The sequence below is a fragment of the Hibiscus syriacus genome, unplaced genomic scaffold, assembly GCF_006381635.1.
Source record: "Hibiscus syriacus cultivar Baekdansim isolate YM2019G1 unplaced genomic scaffold, ASM638163v2 tig00112354_pilon, whole genome shotgun sequence".
NCBI lineage: Eukaryota > Viridiplantae > Streptophyta > Magnoliopsida > Malvales > Malvaceae > Hibiscus > Hibiscus syriacus.
In genome coordinates this window covers 276,097-300,867 of record NW_024063314.1, presented here as the reverse complement: position 1 = coordinate 300,867, position 24,771 = coordinate 276,097, and the positions used below count along the sequence as shown (strand labels likewise).

Genomic DNA, 24,771 nt, shown 5'->3' with positions numbered 1-24,771 from the left:
CAAAGGAGGGTCGTTGGAGGCTAGTGCTTTGAAAATTATGTATATAGTTGGACCGCTAGTTGTAGACCGGGTTCGAGTATTGCCATCTCCAATCATTGATGGATTCGGGTATCAAGGTATTTTTATTTTTTTAATATAAGATGATTAGGAAGTAATATTGGATTAATTTTTTTTTTGTTACCCTCACGGTTTTATAGTTTTGTCCTGATTAATTTGGGTGAGTCTCCCAACGAATTTTTTTTCATACACAATGATTTGAACTAAAGACCTTGCTTAATCTAGGATGCTTACAAGTGGTAATATATGTTCTAAAGACCCTAAACCATTTGACATTGAACGGTCAAATACCCTACAATCTTTCAAACTTGAAACCTCCATAAATAACAATAAAGTATATATATACTTTAAAAATGCCTTAAAAATTAACATTCAATTTAATCTGAAAGTACAAAATTACCTGATAAATTTATTTTTTTATGTAAATTGATTGAAACTAATATATAATCCATATTTTCCAGTTCAACACAATCATTAGTTTGCTATGGTTGAACTCTATTAACATCTCTAATTACAATAATACTTCGGTTACAACAGCGTAACAATCAAACATCAAATTAACGACAAAACGAAGCTGTCATGTTTCAAAGTCGAGATCCCCTATGTTTAATCAGTGGTTGGTCTAATTGGAACCAATTTGGCTGCTTCTTTTACTAATATAACGAATTTTGATTTAAAAAATCAAGAGGTGAGAATAATTTAACTAATTTATAGAAATTCAGTGATATAATTGGTTGTTATTAAACATAAGCTTAAGAAAGAGTGATCTTTAAAACATCCGATGACAAAGAAATTGTGGACCACTTGTAATAATGTAAACAAATTGGTCCACACGGAATCTGTTGGCAATAGTTGCTCCACTCCCAACCTCCACAATCAAGTGCCTCGAATTTTTGTTCTAAGCCCCGTTTAGATAATTTCAGATACCAAACTTAATGATTTTGATTATGAATATTGTCATTACTTGTTATTCAAATAACCATCTTAATGATTGAATAATATATAGATTTAAATATTTTTATAAAAATTGTTGATTGTGCATGTATAACATGTTTTTTTTTCTGATATATATTCGATCTATTGATCGACTAATTTAAATCGAGTATTGTAGAGGACAAGAACGACCATCCCAACTCATTTTACTCCATTCGCAATTCTTAGGATTCTAACCCCTGATTTTGCTTGAGAGATATAGTGTCTCATCCCACTAAATTGTTGACGTATGTATAATATATTTATCAGGAAAAAATGTGATCGCATATCAATTGGTGGTATTAGATATCAATTGTGGTATTGGAAGCAATAGTTTTCCGAATTTTGCCTGAATAATTCCAAGATAAACTACACATTTAGTATTTAAATTATTAATTTTAGTATATTTTAGTATCTAAACTTTTAATTTTAAAATTATAGTTAATGTTTAGTTTTTGTCTCATTTTAGTCTCTACCGTTAAAAAATTAACGCGTTTAGTACCTAAACTATCAATTTTAGTCTGTTTTGGTACCTAAACTTTCAATTTTTTTCAAAATTTAACGTTAAATTTTGAATTGAAGTACTAAAATAAAACAAAAATTAAATTTCAGATATGCTTTGAAAAACTCAAAAATTTAGGTGTTAAAACGGATTAAAACTAATAATCTAGCGACTAAAATCCTGTCTTATTCTAGGCTTATAGTTAAAATCTAGAGACAAATGGTCAAAAAACACAATGCCCGACAAATATTGGATCTGTCACTATTATATTTGTGGCTAATATAAGAACTTAAGCTTCTTCAACAATCGTTAGTAAAAATCATATAGAGTTTACAAAGAATCACACCAATAAGCCACAAACTGACCAAAACCATTCTTCTCCTCCGCTTATCTTCCTCCTCCTCCTATCCATCGCCGTCACCAACACCGCTGCTGATTCCGCATACCCTTCAGTGCCAACGGATTGCACCCTTTATCCGGCTGACGTTACACCGGTTCCCGTTCCACGGGAGGTTTACGGTGGCGGGATAATCTTCGATATCAGCCATAGATACACCGTGGATATGCCGTCATGGGGGAGCAACGACGGCCTCGGTGAGTTCCTATGGATTCCGGCCAGCATGAAAAACGGTTCGCTGGCTAATAACTCGGTGATGAAATTGCCGACTTATACCGGCACTGACGCTCCGGGACACATGATCGACCGATACTTCGATGCCGGGTTCGATGTCGACACCCTTGACCTTGAAGTCCTTAACGGTAAACTATATAGATTCTCTTTAGTAGTTAAATGAATGATGAAGTGCTGGTAATACGGTACGTGTTTTGATTGGCGCAGGGCTTGCTCTGTTAGTAGACGTGCCGAGGGACAGTGACATAACTGGTAATCCATTCTTTTAATTTGACTATTTGCTCCCTACAGTTCTACACTCATACACTTTTATCCCTTTTTTATTTATTTTAATTTTAAGATTCTTGTTCGCAGCTCAAGTCATGGAGTCTTTGAAAATTCCCAAAGGAGTTCGCCATGTTCTTTTCAGAACATTAAATACTGATAGGTAGGTTAAGCTCTTAATTCCATGTTTCGAGTTTATGTTAACTTCAGTTCACATCTTCTCGAGTTTGATCGTGTTGGGTTAAGATTAATTTGTTTGAATATTAGATTATAAGGTAAAGTATATAAATAGTCTCTCGGTTACATGGTATTGTTTTATTAAGTCCCCGATTATAAAAAGTTATAAAATGATCCCGACTATATGATGTTACTTTGTTGAGTGCTCCGACTATTAAAATGATCACCTAACTATTCATTATGTTCCAAATTTATCAATTTTCTTTAGCAATTGAAAGCAATCTAAGTGGATGTTAATCTGTTGTCTAAGATATGATAAAATCTTATCACATAATCTTAAACGATTATCATATATCAGACACCAAACTAACATTCAACTCAGACTACTGTTAATTTTTGAATGAAAAAAGAACGAGTTTGGAACATAATGAATAGTCAAGTGATCATTTTGTAACTTCTAATAGTTGATGAACTCAATAAAATAATATCTTATAGTTGAGAAACCATTTGTTTATTTTGCCCTAGAATGTAAGTCACTTAATAAGATTATAAATATCTTACTGGATTTTAAAATATTTCAAATGAATCACTTGATTAATCGATTGTTACAAACAAGTCATTATGTCATATATATATATATATATATTAACTTTTTAGTTACAATCATGTCACTCTATTTATCAATTGGAGCAATCAAGTTACTCAATTTATTGATTGTTATACCCAAGTCACTTATTTACAGCCAAAAAATTAATGACTGTTACATAATTGAATGACTTATGATGTAATTTACCCTTATAGTTTTTCCTCTACCGATTTCAGGCGGCTTATGTATAAAGGGAGTATGACACAAGCTATGTTGGGTTTACAACGGACGGGGCAAGATGGCTGGTAAAGAACACTGACGTCAAACTTGTAGGTGAGTTTTATGTTATTTAGATTCGAATGTAAATATTCAATATAAATATAAAGTTTTCTGTACAAATATTTGCATATATGTGAGGAATGATGTACTAAAAATATAAATTTATCTTATATTTTAGGTTTTTATTTATGTATTTTTATTAAAATCTTATAAATTTAAGTTTGCACTTCTTAACGTAAAATCATACGTCCGTTATTGTCAGGTATGAGTCAAATAATTCAAAAATAATATTTTTTTCCTGTTGTTTGGGAGTAGGACCGGATTTCTTGTCTGTTGCATGCCATGATCATCTGGCTGGAATTCTTTGAAAGCAGGGTAAGAAAATGCTTAATGTACCGGTTGGATTGTACAACGTCCATTGCTTACCTTTAAGATTGCTTGGTGCTGAAGGATCTCCCATCAAATGATCTTACATGTAATGGAACTCAGACACTGTTCTTAGTCAAACCGTGAAAATCATCCATCCCATCAGATCTGTGTTAAATGATGTGGAGGTCTTTTACTATATTATTAATTTGTTAAATTTTAAATTATAAGAAGTTTACGGGATTTGCTTTATCAGAATTTATCATGAAAAATAATTAAAAATCTTGTTTTATTATTTTCTCGAAAATCAATTGAAAAGTTTATTTTTCCTTCCAACTTAAATAGTATTAGAGAACAAATACTATATATAGATGGACATAAATAACATTTGTGTGTGGAGTCTTTAAATTTTAAAATTCTATGACAGATCACATTCTACATTTGTCATTGACCAGACCTAGATCCCACCATTTATTTATAACTCTAATAGAACAAGATACTTGCTCTTTTAAATAAAGTTTAATATTTGAATTTTATTGTCGGAAATGAAAAATCAAAACTATCACTCGTTAGTAACTCTAGCGGCCCTCTCCCTCTCCTCTCCTCTCCCTCTCCCTCTGTCCCTTTTTTTCTTTACAATTTATGTTATTTTTTATAGATAAAATCATTTTTTTTATTTTGTTTAATTAGCGGTAAGATCAATTTTGAAGCTGATTGTCGATCGTTGATTGTCTTTTCTCTTTGTTTTTTTAATAATAAAAATTATATTTTTGTGACACATTTATCTTTGTCTTTGTGGTACGTTTTTCTCTGCATTTTAGTAGTTTTTGGTCATTTGACCGTTATCTTCGTTTATTCTTTTTTTCAGTGTTGGATTTGACATTTCCACGACTGATAAGATGTCATTTGTTTGTTATCATGTCGATATTCTCTGCTTTGGACCCTTAGATTGATTTGGATACGTGTTTTGCGTTCGTAGATAGTTTTCTCACGTCGCTTGACTCTTATTTGTAATTTGTCGGTGGTATTTCAATAGTTTTATTCCATTTGTGGTTCGTTTGCTGATGCATTCAGATTTGTTCGTATATTTATGTGTTCGAGCATTTTGGTTATGTTTTTTTAACCTTTTCCTTCTTTGGTCCTTATGTGATCTAAGTGACTAATTTTTGTGTTAATGATTATAAAAAAATATCCTAATTATAAATTAGTTTACATTTAATGTTATGCTCGTAAATTTTGATTATAATTTTAAATATATTCTATTTTTTTAATAAAATTAACCACTTTCTATTAAAAAAAATTAAAGTATCACTCTCGTAATTACTTGCTCTTAAAACATCTTTCTTCTCAATGAAACTAACATCAAAGATGAGCTTATTTCTTATGCAAAATCAACCATGTTATCACTTATGTAAAATTGAAATGAAATGACTAAGTTACTAAAGATGGAGGGATTAAAAGTTAAATTAAACCAACAAAACCTTAAACTCAAATTTGTCTAAAAACAAATGCTCGAAACAACACATTTCCCGACAGCAGTAGAATCTGTCACTATATATACCATGTCTAATTAAGACTTGAGCTACTGCAATAATTATTTTATCTACTTGTCCAAAGTGATCAAAACACCATGTCTTCTCCTCTTATCTGCAGCCATTGTTGCCGCCGCCGCCGCCGCCGCAGATTCCTGTCCCGCATACCCTTCTGCGACAACGGACTGCACTGTTTCCACTAGAGATGAGCAAAACTCGATTCCATTTAAAAATTCAAATTTTTTTAACTCGATTCGACTCAAATGGAGTTCAAATTACAATTTCACAAATTCGACTAGACTCGAAAAAATTTCAAATTCAAATCGAGTTATAAAACGTAACTCAAATAATTCGAATAACTTGAAATTTTTAGTAACTAACGGATTTATTTTCAAGTTTGACTCGAATCTTTGAACTTTGTATAATATATATATATATATATTACATGTGAAAAAATATGAGAAATATATTTGTATTATATATATAGTTATAGAAAGTGACTTAAATTAGAATTAAATAATATTATAATATTATAAATATTTACAATTATATTTAAACAGATATTTGAAAAATTGATTCGACTCGAATTTTATAGACTCGACTCGAAAAAATTTCAAATCAAGTCGGAGTTGTAAAATATGATTTGTCAACTCGATCGAACACTCACCCCTAGTTTTCACGGCTGATGAAAACCCGGTTCCCGTCTGAAGGGAAGTTTACGATGACGGGAGAATCTTCAATGTTAGCCATAGATACACTGTGGATATGCCGTCGTGGGGCAGCAAAGACGGTCTGGGTCAGTTCCTTTGGCTTCCGCTCAGCATGAAGAATGGCTCCCAGTCCAATAATTCTTTGATGAAACTTGTGTCGGTTCATACCGGCACCCACGTTGACGCGCCGTGTCATATGATTGACCGCTACTTCCAAGCCTTCTTCGATGTCGACACCCTTGATCTTGAAGTCCTTAACGGTAAAGTAAACATCCTCCGCCTTTGATTGAGCTTCTTTTAGGGTCAAATTGCACGGAAGATCCCAATAATATACGTTTTTAGTGACGGAGTCCTGCTATAATTTAATCATTTGTAGTCTTCTTTATTTTTAGTCCAATTTAATTATTAATTTCATCATTCTAATTTATGAAAACTGAATAGTTAGTAACTTAGTATTCTAATTTTTTTGGTGTAACTATCTATATTTGATCCATCGATCGACTAATCTAGATCGAATTATGTTTGATTGCCGCAGGGCCAGCTCTGTTAGTGGATGTGCCGAGGGATAGTAACATCACCGGTACCGATCTCCGACACCATTTTCTTACATATGAAGTTCAATTGCTCGACTTTGTGTATGATCTGATAGTAACTCATGTTTGTTCTTCAACTTTTTGCAGCCCAAGTGATGGAGTTTTTGAACATTCCTGAAGGAGTGCGTCTTGTTCTTTTCCGGAGATTGAATACCAACAGGTATCGAGTTTACTTCAACGCTTAAACACTTTGTTAGATGCTATTTTGTACCTGGATTTGATGGTGAGTATCAGTACGAGTATGTATCGAATACGAGTACATTGATACCTATATTTGCATACGTTGGGCGTAGATGAGAACATGAGTGATTTTGGAAGTTACATGCTATGTTACCATGTTTCGAATGGTAAGGACAATAGACTATGCATGGACAATTTATTTCTATGGGAACATATTTCATTATGTATTGGTTTTTGTTGGACATAGGAAGACTGGAGTAATTTAAGATAAATGAAAAGTTTTGAGTAACATAAACTTGATTTGAGTGTAACATCCTCAAATTTCACTTTCAGACGGCTCATGTTTAAAAGGGTATTTGACTCGAGTTACGTTGGATGTACGGAGCGAGATGGTTGGTAAAGAACACCGACATCAAACTCGTAGGTAAGATCTACGTTATACTCGAATTTTAGTGTCTGATGCATATATCTTTGTATTTATGTAAGAAATGAAGATGTAGGATTTAAGGTAAAAGAGTTTTGAGGTGTGTTGTTAAGTTCATGTCGTTAGCTCGAACCAAACAAACTAAGCTACGAAGTCTGCATTACTCGATTTCGAACGAGTGCATTGGTGTTGCTACTTTCGTTTCCTTGGGGAAAAGGTAATGATAGTGATGAATTTGTGTATGTTGGAAATGCAGGCATCGGTTTCTTATCTGCTGCATGCTATGATTATTCGGTTCCAGCTCATCTTGAATTCTTTGAAGGGAGGGTAAGCTAAATCGTTCTTCAAAATGATGTAATTTTACAATTTTTATTATGGTTTTGGTCTCTCTATTATGCTAAACCTTGAGATTGGGTTACCATTTACATACTTGAATCCGAAAATCATATAGATATATCATTCAATGTGATGCAGGAAGTGATTCTAGTGGAGGGTTTGAAACTTGATGATGTTCCAGTTGGGTTATATAACGTCCATTGCTTACCTTTGAGGTTGCTTGGTTCCGAAGGATCACCCATCAGATGCATTCTCATCCAATGATGTTCCCGTTGTGTTTGTTAGATCAAACTTGGTCTTATATCTCGTGTTTTTTCAGACAATGATCCAATAGGCGATCCTTCCAACTTGGATGAATTACTTGAATCTTAAACCGCTCTAATTATCGCTTCGATTCACTTAGATTGGTGTTGTAAAACATCATGTCCGACAATACATAAGATATGAACAAAAGACACCAAAAAATCTTCCACAACTGAAATTTATAAGCACTTATATACAACGGTATCGCAGTGTCCCAAGTTTCCCCCCACCAAGATATTTGGACATAATCCCAACCCTTTCTGAAGAGATTCGAACATAAAGAACTTCAGGTTGTAATGTCTCCTTCCTGGCGGATTTAGTATGGTGGTCGAGGATAAAGACCCGGAAAAGAACCTGTTTGAAAAGCAGAACAGAACAGAACAGAACAGAACGGAACTTCAGTACTACATCCGACATGTAGTTAATAACGTCAAATGATATAAAATGTACGAAATTACCTGGTGGATAATAGGGTGAGGGTGGTGGATACATGGACAGAGGATATGATGAAGGCGCCAGTGGTGGAGGGTATGCAGAAGGTGGAGGAGGGTATGCGGATGAAGGATATGATGGATAGGGTGATGGAGTTGGATATGTTGTAGTTGGTGGAGGATAAGAAGCTGGATAAGTTGGCGGAGGTACAGAATATTGAGGGACTTGCGGAGGGGGAGGAGCTGCATATGGTGGTGCTGTTGGAGCATATGATGAGGCATGGTGCTGCAACAATCGGAATAACCATTTAGTTCCCACTTGTTCAAATAATATTGACAGAGATGGTGAATTGATGTACAATATATCGAACTTACCTTGGCATTAGCGTAATGCATTATGAGCCGCACTTCTCCAGCATATCTGCAAATTTGAAAGGATTAAGAGACAACAGATGCTGAAAGATTGCAACCAGGAAAATCGGGAATGGTTTTCACGGCGGGGAAGCAGGGAACATGATATGATCTTGGCAAATCATAAGTTAAACTATATTCAATTTATTAGGTTTCGAGAAGTCAATAAGCAAGCTTGAAATTGAATTTCTAATTGATGTAACAAATAAGGCTTCGAGAAACAAAACTGCCACAGATGAAAACGATTGAAACCGAACGAGGGAAAATACTATCTGATGTCAAAAACTGTATTACGGCATTAACATTAACATGAAGTAGATAACCATTTAAAAGTGATTGCTATATGACCCGATTTATGAGATTAAGGAAGTATCGATCTAGAGCGTCTTTAGCTTATTCGTTGAAACATATCTTATTCTACTACACATGATAATATATCCCACCATTCCAGAGATACATAGAGAAATCCAAAGAGGGTTTCATGCTCCATGTTGTTAAAGTATGAAGAGTGATTGCTAAATGATCGAATTTACGAGATAGAGGAAGCATCAATCTCGAGTGTTATTAGATTATTCATCGAAACATATCTTATTCTACTACATGCTAAAAGCCATCGATTTCGAGCGTTTACCTGCCGGTTTTAGTCTGGAGGGGCCAAGGAGCATCATCAAAACCCTGAGAGAGAACCTTATTCAATTGAACCCTGTAAACCAAGAATCCCCCAACGACAAACAAACATCAGAATAAAAAACCAGTAAGAACATATCTTCTCGAAATGCGAAAGAGTAAGCAATTCGAATCCGAATGCAAGTTCCTTAGTTGCTTACTTTCCACTGCCAATAAAATCATCAAAACTCAAAGTATTGCTGTTCCAAACAACAACAATGATCTCTCTAAGCCCTTCAATCAAATTGAAAGTGAATCTCTCTTGGAATACAGGCGTTTTGCCACCATCTAAAACAACCCAAATCATAATTCAAAACCCAGATGTTAAAATTTTGACTTAGATCAGGTCAAAAACCCTTTATGTTGAAAGAGAAAGTTAGTGATTACCAGTGCAAGTTCTTGTACGGTACTTGGTGCTGCCATATTCAAGACAAACATAAGGATCTTGCCTTGAAATCCATTCAGTATCTTTCAATTTGTTGCATCCAACAACTTCGACCGATAAAAACAAATGAACCCGACAATTAAATAAGTATAAAAATCGTAAATCACCCAACAAAAAGTAAAATAAATTTTAATTTAAGAAACTTTTCATACCGGTAACCTCAAGTATATGGCCATGGATACCCGAAACCGACATGGATTGATACTAGTAACAATAAACTAACAATACAGGACAAAGAAGAAGAAGCAAAGTGGAGAAGATTGGTGTTTTCCAGATGAGAATTTGTGCTTTGATCGAATTACAAAAAGGGGTGACCCTTTATATATATAATTCAAAAGGAGAAAACGAGTGAACCTCGGGGACGAAAATTAGATACTCCGCGTAGAATAAAGCTTTTCTATTAGCAGCTTTAATGGTGGGATGTTTGTTTAGAGCTTGTTCTCCGTGACAACAAATGGAATTTGGGGTTTTCTGCTGTTTCCTTCTGGTTTACTAAACATCTTTTAATGTACATAACGCGTTGAAGGTTTGGTTGCCATAACTGAGAAGAAGCGATATGGCTTTTCTGATTTGTTTGGATAGAAAGAAAAAGAAAGTTTTGGTTTTGCAATTAGGAGCTCTAAGTTTTCTGGTTGGCAATGGCGACTGGGTAAATGACTAAGAAATTGAATTAAATTTGTATGCAAGTTGTTTGGTTGACAATGAACAAACTTGGTCAAGATAGAGCTTGAAACGATCAGAGAGAAGGCTTGTTTCTGAGAAGGCTCCAACTACGAGAACCGTTAAACCCCTATCTTCCACGTTAACAATCGGGATAAGAACCAAGTCGAACTCTAATTTAATTTTAAAAAAATCATATTAAAGATATAGGTAAACTATACATTTAATACCTAAACTGTTAATTTTAGTCTGTTTTAATACCTAAACTTTTATTTTTCTCAAAATCATATCTAACGTTTAGTTTTCATTTCATTTTAGTACCCTCCATTAAAAACTTAACACGTTTAATACATAAACTATCAATTTTGATCCATTTTAATACCTAAATTTTCATTCTTTTCAAAACTTAACGTTAAAATTTGAATGAGAGTACTAAAATGAAACAAAAACTAAAGTTTTTAATGATGATATACTAAAATGAAACAAAAACTAAACATAAATATGTTTTTGAAAATTTTAAAACTCTAGATATCAAAATATATTAAAATTGGTAGTTTAAGTACTAAATATGTAATTTACCCTAAAATATTTTGACTAATTTTTTTTAAATATATTGTGTTGAAATAGGGTATGCTTGCAAGAAATGTCTTGGCAGATGTTTCGGATCCCTGTGATGACTTGGGTCAAAGAATATGTCTTTTAAGGGCGATGATTTTTTAAATAATTAAATTATTATAAAATATTTTGACTAATGATACTTTTATATTTTTATTACTGACTTTTATAAAAAAAAATTAATTATATATTTAAAATAACTAAATTATTATAAAATATAATACAAATTCATAGACACGAAAGAATTTATACAAAATAAAATCTAGATAGTATTAATCACAGATTATTTAATTAAGACGAGACTTAAATGTAAATATTCAAATATGTTGATACAATATTCTTGTTTGATACTCTTGTTTGAATGGATTCTAATAGTGTTATATGGAGTATTATTATATGTTTATATTAAAAATAAAATAAAAGTTAAATAATTAGATATCATAAATTTGAGTTCATGTCAGTAAGGTTGTTCGAGTATTGCTGACTTCGAATCTACTTGAAAACTCTAAAATGAAGTTCGTCTCGGCTCAAAAATTTACGAACTTAAAATTTTTAAGCTCGACTCGAACTTAAAACCATGAATTGGAGCTTGTAAATAGGGGTGGCAATGGGGAGGGGCGAGGATGGTTTTGCATTACCCATTCCGTCCCCAACACTTGCGGTACGGTTTTGGAGAATCTCCATTATATGTTTCAGGGATTTTTTTTGTCCCTATATCCATCCCTTACGGATCCCCAAGGGTTTCAGTTAATCTTAATCCTAAAAAATAAACAAACATTTTTTAAATCAATGCAATATCTAAAACTTGTAAGATATATTAGATTGTCTCAAATTTATCTTCATATATAATATGAAAATTTCAAACGTTAATATTCATTTAACACTTAATGTATATGTACAGTTTTAACCAATTTCAATCTCAATAAATCAATATATATTAAATGAGAAAAAAAATCTAAACTTCAATTTTAGTTCCTTTGAGATGTAACAGTGGCAACACGTAATCTCACAGATATTTTTCGATGATCCCTACGATTATTTTTGTAAAATATCAGGGAATCCTATGATTATTTTCCAGGGATCTACACAATTATTCACACGTGTACAGTTCATTTATCCCCACGGTTCAAATATAGCAATCCCCGTTCCCATCCTCATTTGAGATTTGTGGATAAAATTTCTCTATCCTTATCCCCGTGGGTGAAGATTTCGGTTATTCCCCATCCCTATCGGTTCGGATTCCCACGATTTTCGATTTTCCCCACCTGATTGCCACCCCTACACGTAAAATCTCGAAAAAAAATGTTAAACTTAACTAGATTGAAGCTCAAACTCGAATCTAAATCTTAAATACATGCAAACCTCATATTACATTTTTTTTAAAAAGATAGTTTATTTTTAAAAAGTAAAAAAACTTAATATAGTATATTTTCGAGTTACTCGCAAATTTTTTTAATCAAATATTAAATAACTCGTTTAAACTTATTAATAACTTGAATATAATATTTATCTAACTTTAATCGAATAAATTTGAAATAACTGGCCCTCTCTCTCCCCTCATTTACGGCCTACATGTGAAAGAGAAGTCAGTACGTCAATTCCTTGCTGGGCCGGGAACAATGAAAAGCTTGGAGTTTGGTGCTGTCTATTTTTCACTTTTACAACTTTGCAAAACAATAACAAATATCTATATATGTTAGAATATTAAAATTATGTCTATATTATACAAATATGGGTGCAATTTATAAAAACAAATTATGATTTAAATGTATTTTTTATTTTTAAATATTCAATAGGATAGTAGAGATTGAGGAAATATGCACATGGCCATAGGGCCAGCTCCTGACGGCCGATCAACCATCGTTAAAGGAGACAAAGCTTAAACGTGTAGGGTTTGAAAATTCCAAAAGTATTGACTGGATTTCAACGACCTGTTCTGCATGTGAAACTTTGTGTAACTGGCCACCATTGCATGCAAACGACATTTTTATTTTGGAATGATGTTGACATTCGATTTATTGATCGATAATTTAAATTAAGTATCATAGATGTAAGGACAATTTTTCCAACTTACTTTATTACATTCGCGATTGTTAAAATTCGAACATGACATTGACTTTTTTGTGGTTTATGAATGAGGCTGAAGCTATAAAGTGCAATTATGCAAGGAATCGAACAACAAGGCAATCAGTAGTCTACAAAAATGTCATTTTCAGGCAAGAAATGGGGCAGGACCTCGTACCATGTACTGAAAGCTTCACTTCCCTCCATTATGACTTTCCCTCGCTTCTTTCCTATATATCTGCTGTAGACCTTCAGGCACTTTCTCAAGAAAATCTTGTCTGAGAAAGAACACATGAGGCGAAAAACGTGTAATAATCTTTCTTTCAAGATTTCAATTTTATTACTGATTACCATTTTCGATCCATGTCTGTCCCATGAGGTGGCTAGTGATCATCCTTCGATTGGGACCAACAGGGAAACGTTAGAGATAATTATAGGAGGAGGCGGCGGGGGCGTTGCACCGGCCCCGTCTCCTGACACTGAGTATTGTCCTCCGCCACCTCCTCCTCCGTGTCCACCCCCACCATCGCCACCGCATCCTATTCTTCCTCCTCCAACACCGAAGCCGAAGCCGAAACCGAAGCCAAAGCCGAAACCGAAACCAACTCCACAACCGCCGTCTAAATGTGGTTATCGGTATAACAACATGTGCTTCGAGAACGAACGGATTGCCAAAGCTTACCAAGTAATCCAAGATTTCAAGAAGAAAATCTTTATGGACCCGAACAGCAAGAAGTTCACGGACACATGGAACGGCCCAAACGTTTGCAAGCACTACAAAGGATTCAATTGTGAAGTCCGTCCCGACGTTAAGAAAACGCGGTGGCTGCTGTCGACTTCAACGGCGCCAAATTCGTCGGCCTCAACGGATCCCTCCCGCTCAACGATTTCATCGACAGGCTCGAAGATTTAGCCATCTACCACGCCAATTCCAACAGCTTCACCGGCAAAGTCCCGGCCATCGGAGTCTCTAAAATCAACTTCTTATACGAACTCGACCTTAGCAACAACAAGCTAGAAAGTGATTTCCCCATGGAAGTACTTGCCGCCAAAAACTTAACGTTCCTCGACTTAAGGTTCAACACCTTCAAAGGTCCGGTACCGTCATCGGTGTTCAACTTAGACCTCGATGTCCTCTTCATCAACAACAACAAATTCCAACAACCGCTTCCGGATAACATCGGAAACTCGCCCGTGTATACCTAACGTTCGCTAACAACTTCTTCACCGGTCAGATCCCAAAGAGCATCGGCCGAGCTCCAAATCTCTTGGAGGTGCTGTTTCTCAACAACCAATTCTCCGGCTGCTTGCCGTACGAGATCGGTAACCTGAGTCAAGCCACCGTGTTCGACGTCGGGACGAACAAACTCACCGGACCGATCCCGTACTCGTTCGGGTGCTTGAGAAAGATGGAGTTACTCAACTTAGCCAACAATGAATTCTACGGCGAAGTCCCTGAAATCGTTTGCCAGCTCACGAAGCTCGAGAATCTGTCTCTTTCGAGCAATTATTTCACCCAAGTCGGGCCAGCCTGCCGGGATCTGATAATGAAGAAGAAACTCGACGTTAGAAAGAACTGCATTCTGGACTTGCCGGAGCAAAGATCGAAAGCCGATTGCGCTGCGTTTTTCTCAAGAAAATGGACATGCGAGAGAAAAGAATCGTACAAATTGGTTCCTTGCATGAAGGGAAAACACGGGAATTCTGACTGGAAATCGGCTGGGGAATCTGATGAAGAACCCACTGTTTCTTCTTCACCATCCGCAAGGACTTACAATGCTCTTAAGCCTCATTGGCTGTAAAACTTATCGGCGATTTGATCATATGTATTTTACTTGGCGCTTATCTTTGTACTAATGTATTTGAATTTTTAATAAATAAATTGATTTCGACTAAGAAATTTGTTTATAATAATATTATTCATAATATTATACTTACAATCAAACTCCTTATTTAGTTATCTAATTATACTAAAAGTAAATATATATAATTACATAAATTTATTTATAATATTATATTTAATTAATTTTATGCTCCTATACTTACAATCAAACACCTGATTTCTTGTTTAGTTATCTAATTAAACTAAAAAGGTAGAAAATATACAATATAAAATATTTTATGCCAATTATGAGTAGGATACAATAGGGTTTATATAAACATAAAAGATCAAGTAATTTTCAGATAACCAAATTAATCTAGTCTTTTGTATTTCTCTCTCAAGCTATTGCAGAGAAGGCCGATAATCGGAGCATCATGCAGACCTTTGACGTCGTCGAAGCGCATTTTTCTTCACCTTCTATCGGATTTCGATTCGTCCCTACCGACGAAGAGTTGGTTTGCCATTACTTGATGAAGAAGCTTAACGATGAACCCTTATCTTCTAATCAGATTTACGAGGTTAATCTCTACGATGAGCCTCCTTTTGTTCTCACCAGTAAGTTAACTAAACAATGGTTTTACAATATTCATATTGTTTTATGTTTATTGTTATGAATTGTGATGTTGGATAGATAAGTTCAAAACAAATGGGGGAAGAGAAGACGACGAATGGTATTTTTTTACACGGAGGAATAGAAAATACCCGAAGGGAGGGAGGCCGGACCGGGTGACAGGGAACGGAACTGGGTTCTGGAAGCTGACCGGAAAGGCTAAGCCGGTTCTTCGAGGTCAGGTGGAAACCGTCGGTGAAAGAACAACCCTTGATTTTTATTCAGGCCTACACTCATCTGGCCAGAGAACTGAATGGAAGATGCATGAATATGTGGTTAAAGATGACTACATTAAACCCAAAAACAAGCCCCAGAGTTGTATGATGGTAAGAATATTATGAGTTCGTGACCTTTTTTTATATTCATTTGTGGTATTGCAAAATTAACTTTATATTGCAGCTCGATGATTGGGTACTGTGCAAGATATATATGAACAGAAAATGGGCAGGAAAGAACAACACGGCGACTGCATCTCCGATGGATGTAGGGTCATCGGATGCTTCTTCTTATCCACAAGGTATTAACGGAGAAGCATCATCTCAAAATCCAGATTCAAATGGTTGCTTTTGTCAGTTACCTAAAGCATCGTCAATGGCGGAAAACGGCAACACAAACGGCGGGACGCATTCGGATATTTTAGCTCCGAATCAGGATTCGGATGATTATACTTTTGAAGCGTTTGATGATAATTGGTTTGAAAATGAGTACCCTTGGGATCCTCCGCCGGACACAGTGTTCGACGGAGACGATCATCATAATACAAGTTCTGAGAATCTGAATCCTTCCTCTTCACAGCAAGCTCTTGGTGAACCATCAAATATTGTTGAAAACACGACGTCGTTTCAGTCATCTACTAAGGGTGACATATAAGAAAGTCGTGCTTGAATATCCTAATGAATATATGAATAATCTGAGTGCAATTCACTCAAACTTTTGATTCTGTTTCTTTTTTTCTAGGTAAATTATACGATTGAATCATTTATGTGTATGTTTTATTCATTTTTTTCACATTTTTCAAAAGATAAAATATATTATCAATTTCGTTTTTATTTAGTTAAGATATGAATCAATGTGAGTTATCCTTCATCAACAGATGATAAATATTTTGGTATAATCATACATTTGATCATTGTTATTTATATATTATCTCAATTTAATAATATTTTTAATAAATTAAAATTAATTTAATCCTTGAATCGAATGATGTCACATGTCACTTGTGACACTGTGCCACCATTCGGTTGTAGGATTGATTTTATTTTAATTTATTTTAACATATTGCATTCTTATAAAAAAATATTTTAACATAAAATATATTAAAATAAATTAGAATAAAGTTAATTATTCGATCGAACGATGACACGTGGCACAACATGTGGTGCTAGTGACATCTCTCGATTGGAGGATTGAATTTATTTTAATTTATTAAAATCATAACTAAATTGAGAGAATACATAAATAACAATGACCAAATATTTTATTATATCAAAATATTTAACTGTTGTTGACAACATTTAACTTACGATGATCACATCTTAATTAAATAAAAGAGAAAGTGGTCATATATTATATTTTTTAAAATCGGTAAGAAAAAATAATAAAAGCACAACATTGATCAATCACATAATTAACCCCTTTCTTTCCTTCCTCAAAGATATGTAAGAGTTTATATCTTCTTCATTTAATTATTTCAAGTAGTTCTTTTTTATCAAAATCAAAATTTAATATTATTAATAATTTAATCAAAACTAATATAAAATATATGAATTAAAACGTAAAATCCAACTATTATCATGTTGAAATTTAATCAATGTTTTTTTATTGAATAATATGAGGTAAGTACGAGTCGATATATGTTCGAAGATAACTCTCAATCTTTCAGCATTAAAGGTTACATCTCTGACATTTATAGTGCTTAAACCCGGATCCTCAATAATAACAACAATTTTTTTTATCAAAGAGACATCTTAGTTGTACAATTTAATCAAAGTTGTCTTAATAATGTAAAGTATTTTCAATTTAATATATTAAAACTCAATTAAATTATATATTTTTGTCACGGAAAATGTTGAATTTTATCGTTAAACTATCTAAAAAATATATATTGATACAACTATAATAGCATTCATATTTAAATTAAACAATTATATATCATTTTCAAATTTAATCAAACTTTTCATACCATTAAAATATTTATATAATTTAATATATATATATATATATTAAAAATCAATTAAATTATATGTTTGTTTGTTATAATTATGACCCACTTTTTTAGTAATTTCGAGTAAAAGTTTAAGATTAAAGAAAATTCTTATTCTCTGTTATTAATATTATTTTAAAGATAACTTTAATCTATTTTTGTTTAATATTTTAAAGAAAATTCAAATTCAGTTTTATTTTGATCTTAATTACTTAATAATAGATAATGTTTTAAAATATATTCGTGCCAGTAAAATTACCCGTAAAAAGCTTAAACAAAGTGTAATTTTTAAGGTAAGTACACATAAGATCCCTTAATTATAGGATATTATTTTGTTGCATTAAGCGATTATTAAAAGTTATAAAATAATCCTTCAACTATAAGACATTATTTTATTGAGTCACTTAACTATTAAAAGTTAAAAAATTGTCACTCAACTATTCATATTTCAAACTCGCAATTTTTAGTTAGAAATGACAGTCATCTGAACTGGACGTTAACCTACTTATTAAGATATGATAAAATCATATCTTGATGACGTCTACTAGAACTGTCATTGCTTTCAAGTACCGACTCGACAACATAATGCAAATGAAGACTCGATTCACAAAACATGGTTCAAATTGTTCTAAGATTAGATTTTATCACATCTCAATCAGTAGGTTCACGTCCAACTCAGACAACCACAAATTTTTTTAACGAAAAAGAAAAGTTTAGAACATATAAATAGTCGGATGATCATTTTGTAAGTTTTAATAGTCAGAGGACTTAACAATGTAACATTCTATAATCAAGAGATTATTTTATAATTCTTAATAGTCAATAGACTCAACAAAATAACGCCTATTAGTCGAGGGACTATTTGTGTACTTTACCCGATCTTTTTAAAAAGGTAATTTTAATATCACGAAGCTCATATTTTTAATAAGTATTTTAAATTGAATTAAGCTGAGTTTATTCTTAAATAATTTTTAAATTTTGGTTGATTGTTTTTCAAAATTTTAAATAAATCCATATTATGTTTTTCAAAGTACGCTTCCAAAACCAAATCCAACGGTGTAGATCACATCCGAGGATCTATCTTGGTAAAAGGTAAACCTTATAGAATTCATTATTAGTAGTATTTTTTGTACTCTTCCGTCTGTTCGCGGTTTCTCCGTTCCTCTCAAAAACCTCTCGTCTCGTCACCTTATTTTCTCCACGCGCCGCTGTGTCAACCTCTTTAGCCGAAGGCGAACTCCGATATTCTCTTAAAACACACACACGAAACTTCTTTAGTAAGGTTTATCAAAGCACTTGGGGTTTTGGCTGTTTGTTTTAGAGAGATGGTGCAGGTTTAAGTTCAAGCGCAAAATGGATTTTAGTGTGACCGAAACTCAGCTCTTTGAGTACTTTTCTCAAATGGGTCCAATTCTCGGGTTTGTAAAGATATGTTGTCCCGAAGGACCCTTGGCTATGGTTATGTCAACTATGGCAATCCTCAAGATGGTGAGTTTTCAGTTCTCTTTGTTGTTTAGCGGATAGTATAATGATATGTTTGGAATCATGAATTTGAAAATTATGGATTTTGATTTTATTTGACATATTTGTTATGTGAATTCTGAGAATGAAAATACATACATTATGTGTAAATTAGTGAAGATTTAATATGATTGCATATTTCGAATTCGCCACTAATTGTGTACAAGAATAATGCTTGCTATTTCTCCTGCATCACATGTTTTGTTCACTTATACAGCTGCAAGATCATTGGAGCATCTGAACTTTACTCCTCTGAACGGAAAGCCTATCCGGATTATGTATTCGAACCGTGATCCTAGTCTACGTAAAAGCGGTGCTGGGAATATATTTATTAAGGTAACAATGATTTGTCTATCATGCGGTTTCCATATTCAGCTTTGTTTTTAAAATCTGTGCTTAACAAATCTCAATAGTTTTTTTTAATGTTACTTTTCCGTGCTTGTTGAATCTGGCAGAATTTAGATAAGGGAATCTATGTTTGGAAACATCCTTTCTTGCAAGATAGCCAGGGATTCTTTTGGCCACTCAAAAGGTTATGGCTTTGTGCAATTTGACAATGAGGAGTCTGCTCAAAAAGCTATTGGGGAGTCGAATGGTATGCTATGAATGATAAACAAGTCTATGTCGGTCCCTTCCTTCGCAAACAGGAAAGATACACTTCTACTATGAGGACAAATTTTACCGATGTCTATGTAAAGAATCTCTCGGAATCAATACAGGACGAAGATTTGAAGAACATTTTTTCTGATTTTGGTACAATCACTAGTGCTGTGGTGATGAGGGGATCGGATGGAAAATCCAGGGGCTTTGGATTTGTCAACTTAGAGAACACTGATGCTGCTGCTAGAACAGTTGAGTCCCTCAATGGGAACAAATTCGATGATAAGGAATGGTATGTCGGGAAAACTCAAAAGAAATCTGAAAGAGAGGCTGAACTGAAGCTTCTATTTCAGCAAATGATGAAAGAGGCAGTAAATAAATTTCAAGTATCAAACTTATATATTAAGAATTTGGATGATAGCATAACCGAAGAAAAACTTAAAGATTTATTCACCCCATATGGTATCATAACATCATGCAAGGTTGGTTAGCATGTTTTGTAGATTAGTTAGGTTTGATCAATTTTGCTAATCAGTTGGCTGAAGCCTAATTAATTGTAACAGGTGATGCGAGACCCTAGTGGAATAAGTAAAGGATCCGGGTTTGTTGCGTTTTCAACTCCGGAAGAAGCATCTCGAGCTGTAAGTCGATGATGTTGTCCCTAGTCTTTAATAGCTGTTTTGGTTGGGCTTTTCATTTTTCTTCTAGTATCCTGCATGCTAAACCCTGAAAAATAACTGTATCCTTGTCTTGTGCATACCCATACTCGACACTCACACTTGGGTTTGAGTACCATAGACTAATGGTTTCCATTTATATGACAGCTTGCTGAGATGAATGGCAAAATGGTTATCAGCAAACATCTCTATGTTGCACTAGCTCAAAGGAAGGAGGAAAGGAGAGCCAGGTTGCAGGTGTGTTCTCTCATTATTTTGTTTGAGCCTCGGCTGAGCTGTAATGAGGTGAAAGGATGGTTTCAATTGTTTATAAAGCATGTGCTACCCTTTTTACAGGCTCAATTTCTCAAATGCAATCGCTTGCAATGGGACCTTCAGTTGCACCACGCCAATGTACTCGCCTGGTGGTCCAGGTCTAGGACAGCAAATATTCTATGGTCAAGGGCCTCCAACTATTTTTCCACCACAGGTAACTATTTATTCTCTGTTTTAATTTTTTGCGTTGTTAGTCATGTGAGGTATGTTTTAACTTCTTGAATTTGTTCGTGTAATATTATTTTGTACAACTGGTTTAGAAATTTATGATATTTGTTGATGGATTTGGATATCCACAGCAGCTTGTCCCGGGAATGAGGCCTGGTGGGCTCCGATGCCTAATTTCTACTTACCAATGGTTCAGCAGGGCCAGCGTCCTAATGGCAGAAGGGGTGGGATTTTTCCACAAAATCAGAAACCGATTCCATTAATGCAGCAGCAGGTTTATCTCATCCTCAGAATTTTTATTATCTTTGGTACATATGTTTGTATTTGTTAATTACTTTCATCTTATGGTTCACTTAATGACAGATGTTACCCAGAGGACGGGTCTATCGCTATCTGCAGGGCCGTGGTCTACCTGATGGTTCAATACCTAATGTTGCTGGTGGAATGTTTTCTGTTCCATACGATATGGGTGGCATTCCGATGCGTGATGCATCACATTCTCAGCAGATTCCAATAGGAGCCCGGGCCTCAGCTCTCACAAATGCTACTCCAGAACATCAAAGAACAGTATGCACTGCTTTGTTTTACTTGTTCATCACTTCTATGTTACGTATATTTCTGCTTTCCAAGTTTTGTTATACTTGTAGCATAATACGAGGCCTTTTGATCTAGTTAAAAGGGTTAATTACTCGAGTTTATTTATGTAATTCTTTCAAAAGTTTCGGGGTAAGTTTCGGGAAATGCTTAGCTTGCATGATTCCGATTAACCGAAAGTTTTACATTGGGTGAATGTGTAGATGCTGGGGAGAATCTGTATCCACTAGTAGAACAGGTGGAGCCTGAAGCAGCAGCTAAAGTAACCGGGATGCTTCTTGAGACGGAGGTTTTGCACTTGCTGGAGTCACCAGAAGCTCTGAAAACGAAGGTTGCGGAAGCGATGGAGGTTCTCCGAAATGTTGCTCAGCACCAGCAGGGTGGTGGAGTGGCTTGTCAGCTGTCCTCGTTGTCATAATTTATTACCTCGTCCTTTGAGTTCGATACTAGAGTCTTTTAGTAAACACCATCCTAGTGTTGATTTTATCTTGTTAAAATGAATAGCATCACTTTCATGTTGATAATTTATTGCTTTTGTGACTGATGATGCACACTTCCACCGCCTTCCATCATGTTTTCTATTGAATTGATTATTTTACGAATTTTTGGGTGTTTTTTTTGGTTTTATCTTGTTTTTGTCTAAATCATCTAGTTTAAACTTACGTGCCTTTTTTTTTTATTGATATAGGATAAATATATGATATTTACGATTATGTTTTGGGTCTTATAGTATCTAGTTTATACTATGATCTATAATATCTATCATTCGATTAGTATGAAATTAAGATATATTTGTTTCTTCCTTCTCCGCTTCCCTATCCTTAGAATTTAGAAGAAGGTAAACTACAGAGTTTGTCACTTTTGTTTCATTTTTATAAAAATAGTCACTTAATCCGAAAAATTAATATGTGGTCACTTTTGTTTCATTTTAATTAATACATGATCACTTAATATAAATGACCATTCAACATTTAACGATTTTCTGACGTGACACATTAATAAAAGGGTTTAATTTTTACTTTAATCCCTTAACTTTAGATAAAAAATATTAATTATAGATTATTTTATAAATTCAAAGTAATTTAGGAATAAAGTTTTAATTTATCCTTTTTTTATTTCTTCTTCCTTAGCTTCCCCACTTGCGCCGTCGTACACCCCTTTCTTGATCTTCCGCCATCCTTCCTTTCCCTTCCCTCCCAATTCCCTCAGCATAATAACCCACCATCGTCACTCGTTCTGCTTTGAGCCACCAAATTACGGCGGAGCCTTCAAAAATCTCACCCCCCCCCAGGCGTACTTCAACCAAAGACCGTCATACCAAGGTAGATCAAAGCAAAACAAAAAAGGACACGATAAATACTTTGATGAGACGATTGCGAACGCTCTCGGCTATAGCAAAGAAAGCTTGTTCTGGCTCAAACATGAACGGCGAGAAATGAGGATTGAACTTCACGTGGTATCCGACGCGATATCTGTCTGATTTTTGCTTAACGGATGCGCAGCCGCCGATACTTTCTCCGTAACAGATTTTTCGTTTTCTGCCATCTTCAAATCTGCTTAACAACAACTCTAATAGTCCACTTAAATGTAGAAAAGAAGAAAGAAACTAAAATTGAGTGAATGTAAAGAGTAGTATAGTGTAGGTAGTGGAAACTCAATATCAAAATCTTATATATTTTTCTTCAAACGAAAGTTCCAAAATTTCTTGACGCAAGTGGTGAAATGAAGATATTTTGGAAAAGCAAATTTGTTCGTTTTAAGTTTTTGTTTTGAAGATAACGTGGACGAAGCCATGTTCGTTAGGTTAGCTTACTTGGGGGTTGGAAAAAAGGCGGGAACACAGCAGAGGATCTTCGGTTTTACGCTGTCCACCACCAACACAGCAGGCAACAAGGTAACATTAATCGTTTCTTTCCTTTATTGTGTCAAATTTATCCCTCTTAGAGATGAAGCAATGCTTTAGAGATGAAGGGAATGTTGGGTCCACGAATTTTGCTGCCTCCTTATAGATAAAGCAGGGGAAGCAGAGGAGAAGATAGGTTTGGGGAAGAAAACAGAAAGAAAAAAAAGGATAAATTGATATTTTAACACTAAACGATTTTGGGTTTACAAAAAGATTCATGTTTAATAATTATCTAAAGTTTAAGGGATCAAATAAAAATTATTCATTTTTATTAACGTGTCACGTCATCCAACTAATGGAAACTAACGTCCCAGTGACCACATCTTAATTAAAATAAAAAAAATGACTGTGTATTAATTTTTTTGGATAGAGTGACCCACATTTAAAAATGAAACAAAAATACTAACTATGTAGTTTACCTTTTGGAAAAAGATGTTTTATCTTTGAGATATCAAAGGGAATTCAAAACTAGGGTTTTGCACATAAATGAATAAATTTTTGCTGCCATTTCATAATTTTAAAGGAAAAATATCCAACCATAACGACTTTCAATATTTAACTATAAAATGACTAAAATAGGAAACAAATCAAAAGTTTAGTGAGTAATTTTTTTTAATTTTAGTGGCCAAAATAGAAGTAAATAGAAAGTTAAGTGATGAAATTCATAATTTACCCTTTATATATCCCAATGTAACGTGTCTCAAAGTTCAAGTCTGCATATTTAAAGTTTGAGTTTGGTTTTAAATAAATAATAATCTTTTAGCTTGTTTGATTAGGTATGTTTACCCAATAAAGGATAAGTTTGAACTAAGTACCAGTGATCTATTAAAGATAAGGTGTTTACCCAATAAAGGATGAGTTTGAATGGAAAAAATGATTTACGAGAATTATCTATACTAAACTTTTATATTAATCGATCTGAATAAGTAAATTAATAAATGCAATAATTATATTAAAAATAATTTAGTTTTATTATTTTACTTCAAACTCTATTATTAGTTTTGTTCAAGTTCAAACCAATAATGATAGATCAAATTTAAAGTTTTATTTCTCAAATTAAATTAAGTCAACGGTAAACGTGAATGTATCTATTT

The 24,771-nt window shown here is 34.0% G+C and overlaps 2 protein-coding genes and 4 pseudogenes across 3 annotated transcripts; 5 read left to right on the top strand and 1 right to left on the bottom strand.

Moving 5' to 3' along the window:
* Positions 1–98: 98 nt before the first annotated feature.
* LOC120178618 lies at positions 99–3,990 on the top strand (annotated as a pseudogene).
* On the top strand, positions 3,947–22,996 carry LOC120178617 (annotated as a pseudogene).
* Positions 8,070–10,504, bottom strand: LOC120178590 (elicitor-responsive protein 1-like). 2 transcript variants are annotated; one of them, XR_005521528.1, is made up of 8 exons: positions 10,018–10,504; positions 9,808–9,912; positions 9,582–9,708; positions 9,386–9,457; positions 8,719–8,764; positions 8,371–8,629; positions 8,146–8,266; positions 8,070–8,089 (listed from the first exon to the last, which is right to left on the bottom strand). XR_005521528.1 is itself a non-coding variant. In XM_039184405.1 (7 exons), exons 1-7 carry the CDS (start codon positions 10,058–10,060, stop codon positions 8,229–8,231), a joined length of 690 nt encoding a protein of 229 aa, XP_039040336.1. In that variant the 5' UTR covers positions 10,061–10,504; the 3' UTR covers positions 8,141–8,228. The 2 variants fall into 2 exon arrangements, 1 of the variants encoding a protein (XP_039040336.1); XM_039184405.1 differs by lacking the exon at positions 8,070–8,089 and having other exon boundaries at positions 8,141–8,266.
* Positions 13,344–15,042, top strand: LOC120178588 (annotated as a pseudogene).
* On the top strand, positions 15,461–16,566 carry LOC120178616 (protein ATAF2-like). Its single transcript, XM_039184421.1, has 3 exons — positions 15,461–15,641; positions 15,718–16,022; positions 16,096–16,566. The coding sequence occupies exons 1-3, from the start codon at positions 15,461–15,463 to the stop codon at positions 16,564–16,566; spliced, it is 957 nt and encodes a 318-aa protein (XP_039040352.1).
* Positions 19,253–22,081, top strand: LOC120178587 (annotated as a pseudogene).
* Positions 22,997–24,771: the final 1,775 nt, after the last annotated feature.

Bases quoted from the DNA above. Each gene is read 5' to 3' on its own strand.
- LOC120178616 (XM_039184421.1), top strand. From the start codon at position 15,461: ATGCAGACCTTTGACGTCGTCGAAGCGCATTTTTCTTCACCTTCTATC. The intron at 15,642-15,717 runs GTAAGTTAACTA...GATGTTGGATAG, and splicing joins GCCTCCTTTTGTTCTCACCA to ATAAGTTCAAAACAAATGGG. The intron at 16,023-16,095 runs GTAAGAATATTA...TTTATATTGCAG, and splicing joins AGCCCCAGAGTTGTATGATG to CTCGATGATTGGGTACTGTG.
- LOC120178590 (XM_039184405.1), bottom strand. From the start codon at position 10,060: ATGTCGGTTTCGGGTATCCATGGCCATATACTTGAGGTTACCG. The intron at 9,709-9,807 runs GTAATCACTAAC...GGGTTGTTTTAG, and splicing joins CCGTACAAGAACTTGCACTG to ATGGTGGCAAAACGCCTGTA. The intron at 8,267-8,370 runs GTAATTTCGTAC...CTTTTCAAACAG, and splicing joins CTCACCCTATTATCCACCAG to GTTCTTTTCCGGGTCTTTAT.